The sequence below is a fragment of the Lepisosteus oculatus genome, chromosome 4 (genome assembly GCF_040954835.1).
Source record: "Lepisosteus oculatus isolate fLepOcu1 chromosome 4, fLepOcu1.hap2, whole genome shotgun sequence".
In the NCBI taxonomy this organism is placed as follows: Eukaryota; Metazoa; Chordata; class Actinopteri; order Semionotiformes; family Lepisosteidae; genus Lepisosteus; species Lepisosteus oculatus.
Window position 1 is genome coordinate 55,870,942 of NC_090699.1, and position 12,401 is coordinate 55,883,342.

Genomic DNA, 12,401 nt, shown 5'->3' on the forward strand with positions numbered 1-12,401 from the left:
TTTTTATCAGAAGACATATTATTGAATTCTCTGGAGTTACCTTTAGCTGCCTTTTTAATATTGTATAGAATAATAGTTAATGTAGTCTTTGGGCAGCAAAGGGGTAGTATAGTGTAGCGTATAGTATACTGTGTGTACCCCTGTAGACTCATGCCTGGCAGGTTGTGGGTTCAAGTCCCCTCTGGACACACTGCTGTTGTACCATGGAGTGAGGTGCTTAACGCCAGTAGCCCCAGTCCACCCAGCTAAATAAATGTTGACCAGCACTGCTGGGGAGTAATCCCTGCTCCCATCCAGGAGGAGACAAGTGTTCGTTCATCTGCTTACTGCTACTGACTCCAGGAATGAGCTCTGATGAAGGCTTCACCTGTGGGCTCTAGCCCTAGCTACACAAATATATATAGAATGAATGTAGCCCTGTGTGTAGCCCTGAGAGCTGAATAATTAACAGAGAGTCTACATGGGGAGCACACAAGACTAATTAGCATGAAAGAGTTGCAATATGATGAAATATTGATCTTTCCATTGATCCGCTTCCAATTACGAGTCTGCTGAGCACAGCAGCCAGCATTGAAATAACTGAATACCGGTACAAGTCAATGAGAGATTTCTGGTAACTGGAAACTGCAGGATTGATGTATCTCCCTTTGCTTCTGTATCTGGTTCACAGATTTCCTTTAAACTATGGCCTACTTTTGACTTTGCTGAATTTGTATAAATACTGTATATTCAGTACTACCGCTAATACAGGGATGTTTTTTTAAATCGGATTACTCCAGTGTGAACATTTTTATCATATTTCTCCTGTGGCTGGGACTGCCTGCCAAGGGTATAATTCATGTTTTAATGACTTGGCATGTGTTTACCGTTCTGTGACTTTGCACCACTTGTTCGCTGACAGCTAGATACGCATCCTCTAAAGGCGGCTTTGTCTTCTGCAAATGTTCTGGAGCCGGGCAACAGTCATTCTGACAAAGAACCTTCTATAACATTTGAAAATCATGCTTGCCAGACACTAACTGGCTGGTCGTAATTTAGTGCTGAAACCACATGCCAAATAGATGCTATTCCATACAAGACGGATCTCACATTTTAGGAATAGCACATAAAAAGACATTATTTGTGACTAATGGCTGTCATTTAATAAAAACAAATACAAAGAACAATGTCGAGAAAGGTCTTGGATGTTTAACTTGTTACAGAGAAACAGAGCTCTTATGGTTCACTGAATACAGTGGTGCTCGTTATTTCTTCATATAAGGCTTTGTTGCTCTCCTTTCATTTCAGCTCAGAGGCAGGATGTCTGCCTGCTACTAAGAGTTCACAGAAAAAGTCACAGGGTGCCTGTGGTCCATATTTAAAAATATCTCCCTCACCGAGAAACACTTTCACACGACCATGAGGTTTAACTGAAAGTGTTTTTCTAAATCACATTTTCGAAACATGTGCACTTGCCTTCCTTCATTTCATGCATGACAAGTACTCTTTTGGGATGTGACACTCAGTCTCCTCCCATTTCTAAATTACAACACGCATGAACACAGTATTGGCGTTTGCAGTAACAGACAATGGTAACATGGGCAGTTTACAATTCGCGATGAAATGGCAAGTGGAAAGCAGGTACTGGTGGAGTCTCTTTTTAACTAAATAAATATCCGAATTCCAATCTGCACGAAACAAGCTAAAGCTTTGCACTGTACAAGTTGTTATGACACCTTAACAGAATGGATTTTGCATCAAGTTTCAAAAAACGGCCTAAAACCTCAATATATCTTCAAAGCCTCTTTGAAATTGACGTGTTCTTTGATTCTCCTTCAGTAGGCCCTTAGCAGAACTGGTTGTTAAGGTATAGAGTTACTGAAACTGTTTGAAGGGCAAATGAAAGCTTTAAGAAGAAGTCCAACTATACAACTTGTATAGAGCGAAAGTTCAGATGTTTTTCCCACAGAAACATGGCATTACACCTACTTAGCAAAAAGCTTCGACATGCACTGCAGGTTACAGTACATAGATTGCTTCTTTATAATGATACTTTCTTAAATAAATCCTAAGCAATCTAGTACATTGTAGTCTCTCATTATAATTTTCCAGCCCACAGTGAGTTCAAAATAGTATTTAGTACCTAGTATTTACAAAAGAAATAGGCAGATACAAATTCCGAATAGCACAATGTATTTAGAATTCTTGTGGGTTAGGATAAGAAAATGGCCTCCTGGAGTTGTATGTGACTAACTCATTGACCAACAATTAAGAGACTCCAGGGGGGACATACCTAAAATTTATATTTAATATAATCCACTGTTTATATAATGAGTACTATGCTGTACCCAGTTCTCCATGTGCAGAATGAACTCGAATTCAGAGAGACAGGAGCAGAAGGGAAGAAGACAAGACATTATTGTTTTGTTCTGAAGTAACAAACCAGTGATATGGCAGTTGCTTCACTGCTTTTGAGCCCCTGGGATTGATTCTGGATTGGGGACACCTCCTGCGTGGAGTCTGTTTCCATACCTATTTTAACCTGGGTTTTTTCTATGCTGCAGTGTCTTCCTACCTTTCAAAGACACACAAGCCGGCAAAGGTAATTGGTATATCTAAATTTGTCCTAAATTGTCCACTTTAAAGTTCATGTCTAGTACTGTATGTGCTGACATAGTCCCAGCTGGTGTCCTGTGTCTGCTGGGTTTGGCTCTGTTGCCCTGACTCTCTGTAAAATAATATACATAATTGATGGATGAAGTGACAAGAGTGTTACTCTTTTTAACTTCCAAAACTATTCACTTGGCACTCACACTGTTTAAACCTGCCGTGTGCCTGGTAGATTTTCAACATGCAGGCAGATAGATGTCAAAAAATGCTACAAAAAAAATCACTTTTGAGTGCCGTGGAAGGCTTGTAATTAGGACCCCACGCTTCCACAGAAATGACTCAAGAATTGCAAAGTGCTTTAGCTCAGCAAACAGAGAGAAGGCACTGACTCCTGCTGACAGCACCGATCTGGTACATGCCACAAAATAAGAATGGAGCACTTTGTGCCACTTTTGCTTCTACTGTACGTGTGTGGAAGGCAGATTTACAACGCAAATGGCCATCTTGAAGGTCGGTTATTATTGATATACAACGTCTGTTTCAGAGAGACTGCTGAGGGAATGTCAAAAGAAAGTCGTTTCTGTACGTGTGTTAAGTGAAAGATTTTACATTTTTCAAAGCTTTAGTGTATGGTTATTGTGGAGCAGCTGGAGCAAATAAGACAGTGCAATCGATTTCACAGTTTCTGACTTGATTCTGGTAACCCTCAATTTGGTCCAGAGTTCTATTATTATTTTCATTTTTAAATGTAATTATTTTCCTTTTGCATTTTAATATTTGGTTCATATGAATGTTGTTCTTTAATGAAAAGAACTGTTTGCATTTGATCATTAACTATTTTGTACAGTAAATGGACATGTACTTTATCACTTGGATTTACAAAAGATTTGGATTGTCAATTTTCCAACCTTTCAATTACTAACAGTACTTAAATTACTAACAGCTAATTATACATCTCACATCATTACAATTCTAAATGAATTACTCCATCAACAACTATGTCAAAGAAGAAACTTTTTGATGGGGTAGAAGAATGCTTTTTAGAATTATACAAAAAAGAGTATTCACTACACAGTATATGTATACAGTGTGTGAAAACAATCTAATTAAGAGAGATCACATCATAAGCAGTATAGTACTTTCTTCTTAGCAAAAACAATGAACAACCTGCTAGACATAGAATTCTATAAAATATTATTAACTTATTAAACATATGAAATATTAAATATATTTTGCCTGGAAACACAACAGGCTAAAGAAATAGCTCACAGGTACCAAAGGGACAGATAAAACTGACTGCATAAATTGACACAACGTGATGAATTCATGAATACAACAGCTATTAATACAATAAATACATTATGCAAATCATAGCTATTTTAAACAGAGTGTTTTGCATAAAATGCAACAAGTTGTGGTTAAGTTCCAACCAAGTAGTGCAAGACACTACTAAATGAGCTTCCTAAAACTCATCTACAAATTGATTCAGAAGATGGGGTTTGCTGATGAATTACCCAGATCTGACGTTTCCAAGACATTAACAGAACATTTCTTTAATTTAATTCCTTCCATTTTCTTACTTCTGGAGCATTATCAAGGATTTTGTCATATGAGAGTCTGTGAATATCTGTATTAGTCTGCTTATAACGAGGAACCAGTGACAACCTTTATGAAGAGGCACTTCCCAGGAAAGGGAATCTTTAAGTCTATAGCTCAAACTGAGTATCAAATGATGCAACTTAAAATCTGTTGCATTTGGAGAGAAAACTGAAAGCTATGTATATGCATCCTTCTTGTCAGCTGTTTGATTTTGACAGTTCATTACTCATCCACTTACTACGTGTATATGTGAACGCATGGCACCTGTGTATTCATTTCTCATCCCATGTTCCATTTTTACAGCATAATATATGACAGAAATTACTGGCTCTGCCTTTTTTCAATGACTGTCACGCACTGCTACACAACAATTAGTTTATTTTCTTCAGGGAACCATTTCCCAATTATAATATTTTCTTACTGCTTCTTTTAAAAATTTTGCTGTGCAAATTTGCCTGATTGCCTATAGATTTAGGAGCTTAATGTTTGGTGTTTAAGTGTCTTTCCACTTCTGTAATCGTGATGGACCACTTATGAAGTCAGTCTGAGCTTTAATGTACTGTATAGAAATTCAAAGGGATCATAAAGACTGGCTATATACAGTAGCATTCATTTTAAATTGCAAATGAACAAGTAGAGGTTAATTCCAAGCTGAAAGGTAAAAAGAAAGAGAGAAACACAACACTTCTTATGTGGAATCTTTCTCAGGTGTGCCAAATAAATCTCTGCTTATTCCTTTGTAGCTTTGTAGCTGACAAAGCCTCCAACTCTAACCCCTCATGAATTTTACGTTTTTTTCAATAAAAAAGATACAGAAATAAAATGATGAGCATTCACCCTCTTTTAGCACTGCAAAAAAGCCCTGAACAAAACAATAATTCAAACACAGCACAACCAAAGCAAAATTATCTACCAATACTCTAAGATCTCAATGACAACAATTGTGCTAATTTTACAAATGAGGTACTTTAAAAGGACAATTGACATAGTATTTAATTTAGAACACGGTCATGTTGGTATCCAAAAAAGAGATTTCGGATCTTAAAATATCTCATGTACAAATTATAGCTTGGTGTTTTTAAATTATCAAAATAATTTTCCTTCATATTTGGACTTCTGTGTCCAAAATGAGAATAATAAACTTACAAAGGCTTTTTTTATAGCCTATGAGATTTCAACCTAATGTATCTTAATATAACTAACTGTACTCCAATGATCACGTTTACCATGAACTTTGGTGAACGGTGACAAGACTAAAAACCATCTTGTTCAATGCTAACTAGCTGTCACCTTCTTGAAAAGGCCAGACATACTGTATGGCTTAAATGCCATACGACAGGCAAGAAAATCTTTGTTCTCAATATATTAGACCACTGGAGAGTATCACAACTTTAATTACTAGATGATTAGATTAGAAACACAGGTAGAAAGGGGCAGAGACGTTCACCACCACTAACAACATGCTGGAGAGCTCTGCCCTGAATTCTTATGTGAAATAGGAATAAATAATTACTGTGTTTTTCTAGAATCACATACAAATCACAAAAAAATGCTATTTGAGTGCCAACAAAATGCAAGCCCTATTTTAATCTAAAATACCACTAGGACATAAGATATGAAAGCTCAAGTATTTACATAACCCTGCAAATAAGGTGGTATTTTTGCTATGTGAATGTGAAAAATCAAGTTATTCATTCTTCTTGCCTACCAATACCTCAACTTTGCTATTGCTTTTATTAACCTGGTAAATTTACACATAAACACAAGGGAATCCTCTAAATGAAGGGTAAAGAATTTACAGCATGAAGGGGGGAAGGATAGCCATAGAAAACGCCCCAGGGTAGACAATTTCAATGAGTATTGCCTTGCTTGCAATCAGCAGAGATAAAAAATTCAAATCCCGATAATGCAACATTTCTCGAACACATATTAAGATAGATGTGCCTCATGTAAGCAAAAAATATTGTGTGTGTGTCGCTGAAACGCCCACGGACAAATGTTCTTACTTTGCATTTCTAACCTGCTCACAATGTAGATTGTGTCTTGCCAGCTAATAAAAATAAATGCACGTTTCTGGATCATCTTCGCCTTCTAGACTCAGAGCTAGAGGCCATTTTCTTATGCCTCCAGGAGAATTCCTATTTCACTATCTATTAACAATGCAACCCTGGAATCCACTGGAAAGCTCCGCAGACAACTGGGAATATGGACACCCACATAGCTTTCACCACATTTTCCATCTGTTCAGGTTCTGTTCCCATTTCTTCTGAGATCTTATTTAAGATCTTTTCATTGCCATTTAAGCAGTCTGTTTATTTTAGGTTTACAATGTAGCTCAAGAGTTTTTACTTCGTATTATTCGTAATGAACACCATATTTAAAAAAAAATATTTGAAAAATCTAATTTTACACGTGTGATAGTTTAGTCCGCACTGCCTTCTGTTGAACATAATGGAAAGCACATGTTCCTACTGTGTAACACCTAGGGGCCTGTGCTACCTTAAATAGGACTGGAAAACATGTCCATTACCCTCGAAACAGATCTGTAACCCCCGTTTTTATTTTATGAACACAAATGGCAGAATATTTTTCTCATTCTGAACATGCTTTCCTCCACATTTCAGGATTTTATTATTCCTTAACTGAAAAGGTTTAACAAAACTGCAGCATCTTGCTGGATTTAGCGGAACAGAGAAGCAGCAGGGCACCCACTTATCTGTCTATCTGTCTACTGTAAATCTCTGCATTTCAAAGCAGGATGAATTGGCCTGTGCCAAAACTCCACTCATCTGCATCTGTCTTTGATCAAATGTTCTCCTATGCATTTCTGTACTACAGAGGTGTGTGTGCAATGGTTCAGGCTGGTGACTTCTGCCATCTCTTGCAAAACAGCACCATTTGAATAGTCCACTCTATTGCACTACATGTGTTTTTCTCTTGTTGCTTTTTGTTTGTTTATACAACAGGTAAACCTAATGACTGTAATTACAGGAATGAGCTGTTTTTTGTAGAATTTATGCCCTGCCATACTGTAACTGTGGAGTAATTCTTCTCACGGAATAATTTATCTACAGCTTTTCTGTTTGTTGGGAATCTCTAATATAACAATTAACCTGGAATTGCTATAGAACAGAAATGTGAATCATACTTGAAGAAAGAGCTCATTCACAGTAAATACTTTTAGCACTTGTGAGAGTAGTACAGGATGTAGAGTATTTTCACTCTGTCCCTTTTTTATAACATTGAAAAAAAACAGAAGTTTTTCACATTTGAAGATGCTGTTGCAAGCATACATTTTTGTGTCTGTTTGGTCCATATCCTGTGAATGCTTAATCTTTGTTAATAGTCATAAAATGACAATTTAAATAATTGTATGTTAATCTGATTAGAAGCTTTGCTTATGTGACCAGTAAATAAATGGATGCTATTCAAAGTAGAATGTGGCTTAAAAAATGAAAACAAAAATCAGAATATCACTTTAGAACAATGATATATATACTGTATATACTTACTAAGTACTGCTACAGCTTGCTAATTGTGGGATAAAGCTGGAAATTCATGCCGTAAGAAAAAAAGTGTCAGACAATAAATATTACTAAGTACCTGCACAGCATGATACAGACAATCCAGAAAAAGAATGAAGAGCACTTTTCAATGCCGGATTAATTGGTAAGGCGTAGGAAATGTCTGTTGTAGTGTATTAGTTAATATTCTAATATTGTATTAGAAAATATTCTCTGAAAGTTAGAAGGTGGATTCAATTTATATCACAGTCCTACTATAAGTAGAATGAAATACTGTATGTCTTTAAAAGGTGCTTGAAGACTACCAATGTAAAAGGATATGTAACAATATTAATTGTTGTAAAACCTTTTATCCATTATCGGTTGATGTCCTGCTTCACTTAAAGCCAAAGAGCTGTGGAATAATTGTTAAAAAAGATTTGGAGCAAAGCTTTAATGAAATATAGAATTCCTACTATCCTGCTTCCCATGTACAGTATCTGAAGGTCAATGCACATCAACCATTAAAGCTCTTTTTATTGTAGTAACGAGACATTTACATCATGGATTGCCGACAAATTAGGTCCGATCAAATAGTATTAATAAAAACTCAGTAACGTACTTAGCTTAGTCATCTGTACAAACATACAGCACACACCCATTTGAGTCAATACAACATTAGTGCACAACTCTAGTCTCAGGGAGAAAAAATTAATTAACCTCTTCCTTAATTAACTAATTCACTACTTACTAGCCTAAGTGAACCAATTTAACACATTTCAAAGGTCTTCAGCTCTGGCTGATTTCACGAGGAATGACAACACCCCAAAATCGAAGCGTAACTAACTATTGTGGAGTGAATATTTGGCTTAATCCGCGTGGCTGAGGGCCGACCTCCTGGCCGTAGGACGAGGAGGCCAGGACCCCTCCGCAGGGTAACCAAAGGGCAGCTGCAGAGGTGGAGTTGGGGTGGAGGTGGGATGCAAAAGTCGCACATGAGGGAGAGAGATATCGCATTTGGTATTTATAGTGTTCAGTGGAGGAAGGACGAAGGGGGTGATTGCTAATCACTGACGTCTGGGAATGATTGAGCGTGGCTGTTGTCATCCCTCCCAAACTTTAGTTAAATAAACTCCATTTAAGTACCGTAGTTGTACACCTCTACTACAAACCAAAGCTTCACTTCAGAAGGTTCTACGCTTGTGCAGTGTGTGTTGAACAGCTTCTGACAACAATCCAATTAAAGGACAGCTGATGCTGAAGTCACTCCTACCTGCAACAAAAAAAAGTCATATGGGATCTGGGAGCTAATGAGTTCTTCATTCCCTATTTCGGTATGGAGAACTCCATTAATTATTAATCCAGAGCTGTCCAGAAACAGCAAAAGTGTGCATATCTCCAGGCTGAACTACTGTCCTTCAATCTGTTTTCAGTCAAGTTGATTCAGCCAATCAAGTTATTTTTAAACTAGTAAAAGTCTGGTCCTCACGATATTCAGTCATTTCGCAGTTTCCATCTAGACAGTGTTGAAATAATGTCATATTTCTCATTAGTTTATACCGTTTACAGTTTAATGTTATGGTAGAATTTGCTTGCATCCTAAAGAACTTCATACTTGAACTACAGTTGGAGCTATTTCACTACAGCTGTCTGCCATCAAAGGCAGCTTTCCAGATGTAGATATTACATATTCAATATTTATGGCAATTTGTGGTGAACAAAAAATTCACTTGCATCAAATGAAAGAAAATAATGAATTTTTATTATCAGAAAATGAAATGATTAAATTCCTAACATGCATCTTCCAGATTGTATTTAATTTGTATCCATTATCTGCCACAAACCATCCGCTACAGAATCAATATTAATGCAAATATTTTTTGCTGAACAGAATAAATTGTTTGGAAATCATTTAAGATTTTTTTTTAATTGAGTGATCCTAAAGTATATGCATTTCTTACGGGATCTATCAATGTATTCATTTTCTAACTGTTTTATCCAATTCAGGGTCGTGGGAGAGCCAGAGCCTATCCCAGCAAGTAAAGGACACAAAGCGGGATATACCCTGGATGGTGTTTTTGAACTGTGAGCAGAAACTGGAGCATCCGGAAAAAAATCCATGTGAACACTAGGAGAACACGCAAACTCCACACACACAGCAACCCAGGAAATCAAACCCAGGGCCCCAGGGCTGAAAGGCAGCAATGTTAATCTTCACTCCACCAGGCCCCTCTTCTAATGGGACCATTTTTCATTTATTAAGTTGCTAGCATTTTTTAATGTCTTTATTTAATATACTACCATAACACTCCCTTTACAAAAAAAGTCTGCCTTATTCACAGGACTGTCGCTTGTGCAGCCTGAAACGGGGTTACTTTACTAGTGTGCCTTCCAGATCTATCAGCCAGCTGTATGTGTGTTACATGTACAAACCTCAAATACCTTAATTAAAGAGCCACCATAACTTCCTGCAACTTATAAATGCATCAGCCACAAACTAACTGGAACTGCAGATATTTAATACGAACCTTCTGTTCAGAAAGAGTTATTTCTTTAAGCAGAGCTCCCTCACGGTGAACTTTATTCTGCTCCCATTTGTCGTTGTTTAATGAATTCATTTTCATCTTAACTGACAAACACACTGTAAAGCACCTTCCAATACGTAAATCAGTTTTAATGCTCAACACATTGACCACAGGCTGACAATAAAGAATGCACACACAAAGGAATTTTTTTTAGCATTTGACACATAAACAGTATTTTTACTGTTACTGATTACTTTTTTAGCCAGCTTCAAAGATAAAAGGGTTAAAAGTGGTGGAATAACACACCATGAGATTGTTTTCAAACCAGGAATCTCATCTGCTGCACAAGACTGCGATTTTATAATCGCCTGCATCTCAGTTCACAATAAATTCTTCCATGACAGGGTGTCTACAATGGAGATACCTCCGTTACCGTGGTTACAGTTTGCAGTGATTCTCTTTCTTCCAGTACTGGGTTTGGGATGGATTTCTTGAGTCACATTAGATTTCTATCCCAGAACTGCTGACAGAAATATAGTTCAGATGGGATGGATTTTTCAATTGAGCTTTGTCTTGGATGGCTGAGGGCTACTGAACTGCTGACTGGGTAGTGTTCTTCACAGGTGCTTTGCTTACCAGTAAATCAGCCTCTGAAGCATTTCTGCTGACCTGTTCTTGTGAGGGAGTCTCATTGATCAAAGAAAGGTGAGCTAAGTATAGGTCAAATTCACTGCATGTAGGCAGGCACAGCCCTGTATCTACCTGCAGAAGTGCTGTGAACTAAAAGCTACATGATCCAGTGGTTACAGTAAAAGAATTTCCTGATTCAAGGTCAGGCTCTGGCCCAGACTCCCTGTGGGTTATGCTGAGTAAAACCTGTCCTTCAGATAAATTGGAAAACCACGTTCCTATTGTTGGAGACTGTGAGGCAGCAGTTGCTGCTTTATAGCTAATAATACACTAGTCTGTCTAGGTTGCTTTGAATAAAATGCCAACCCTATGACCATGTTGTGAGCTACACACTGTATAAAGCAAGTGAACTAGTGTTTTCTCACCTTGTCTGAAGGAGAAAAAAAATATTACAATTAGAAATCACCCTTAATCAAAGGCAGCAGTTTCAGACTGAATTCCCTTTGTTTTGGTTTAAAAAACACTGACAGTTTTTCTAAGGTTTCAAACATCTACTTTTCACCATTTCAGGGCGTTTTTTCCCTCGATAGTTTGTGATCTGTTAAAAAATACTACACTACAGCACCATATTTTAATGTTCTTCATTTGTTTAAAATATAGATATATATATTGCAGTGTTTGTGTGAGTGAGGGTGGAGTGGAGACTGTAATGTACTGTATGCAGCGTCCCAAAGAGCTGGACGAAAATAAGCGCTTTGTTTGAAACAAATCCTGGATGTACGGTAAAGCAGCACACGCTTCCGAAGGAAACTTCAACCTACGAAACCCCTGGTTTGTCAACTTAACCTTTTCAAGCTTTTGGAAAACGTGTCATCTTCCATCCATTTCCACTGAACGCTTGATTTGAGAAAGTCTCGCTGTGCCGGTGCCTAAACCGGCAGGCACAGGGCTCCCTGTCGAACTACACCCTGGACTTGTGTCAGTCCACCTCAGGGCATACACACGCATTCATTCATATTTGCAGACTATAATCTGGCGAAAAAACAACAGTATACTATATTTAATGCAGTAATACCCAATATATACATAATTATGTAATATTAATTTATAGTAATTAAATGTGTGTACTTGCCTGGGTTGATGTTCTGGTTTCCAGTACCTACAGAATAAGTACTGTCCGTCTGCATTGATGATATGAGGCAGGTCTTTGTATGGGACTCCCTGGGGACTGATCCTCTCGGATCCTGCCTCAGGCATTGTATAGGGACTACCAAGAAGAAGATCTACAACATAAACACGCAACACGTCCAGCAAGTTACTGCTATACATATAGGAGAAAACCGCGAAGAACAAACAAATGACTAAACCATTCATATCTGTAATTACTTAAATTCCCCAAAAAAAGCTCCCAGCGGAAATTTGAACTCAAGCATGCAACGTTTCAGTTGTAAACTGCAATGTCACGCAACTGGGTTATGTCCGCTATTTCGCCTCAAGCGGTTACTAACGACACAAGTCATAAGCCTGTTCAGCACTTCCCTCCCTCCGACGCGGT

General features: G+C 37.6%; 1 protein-coding gene across 3 annotated transcripts in view; it reads right to left on the reverse strand.

The window, feature by feature from the left end:
- The window catches only part of mgll (monoglyceride lipase), a 53,810-nt gene that overhangs the window by 39,782 nt on the left and 1,627 nt on the right, over nucleotides 1-12,401 (reverse strand). For 2 of the 3 annotated variants that reach the window (XM_015347934.2, XM_015347935.2), the window contains exon 3: nucleotides 11,979-12,129. In XM_015347934.2, coding sequence (XP_015203420.1) covers nucleotides 11,979-12,129 — 151 coding nt within the window. Of the gene's footprint in view, nucleotides 1-11,978; nucleotides 12,369-12,401 lie in introns of those variants that run through there. The other variant, XM_069189380.1, reaches the window with a different exon arrangement.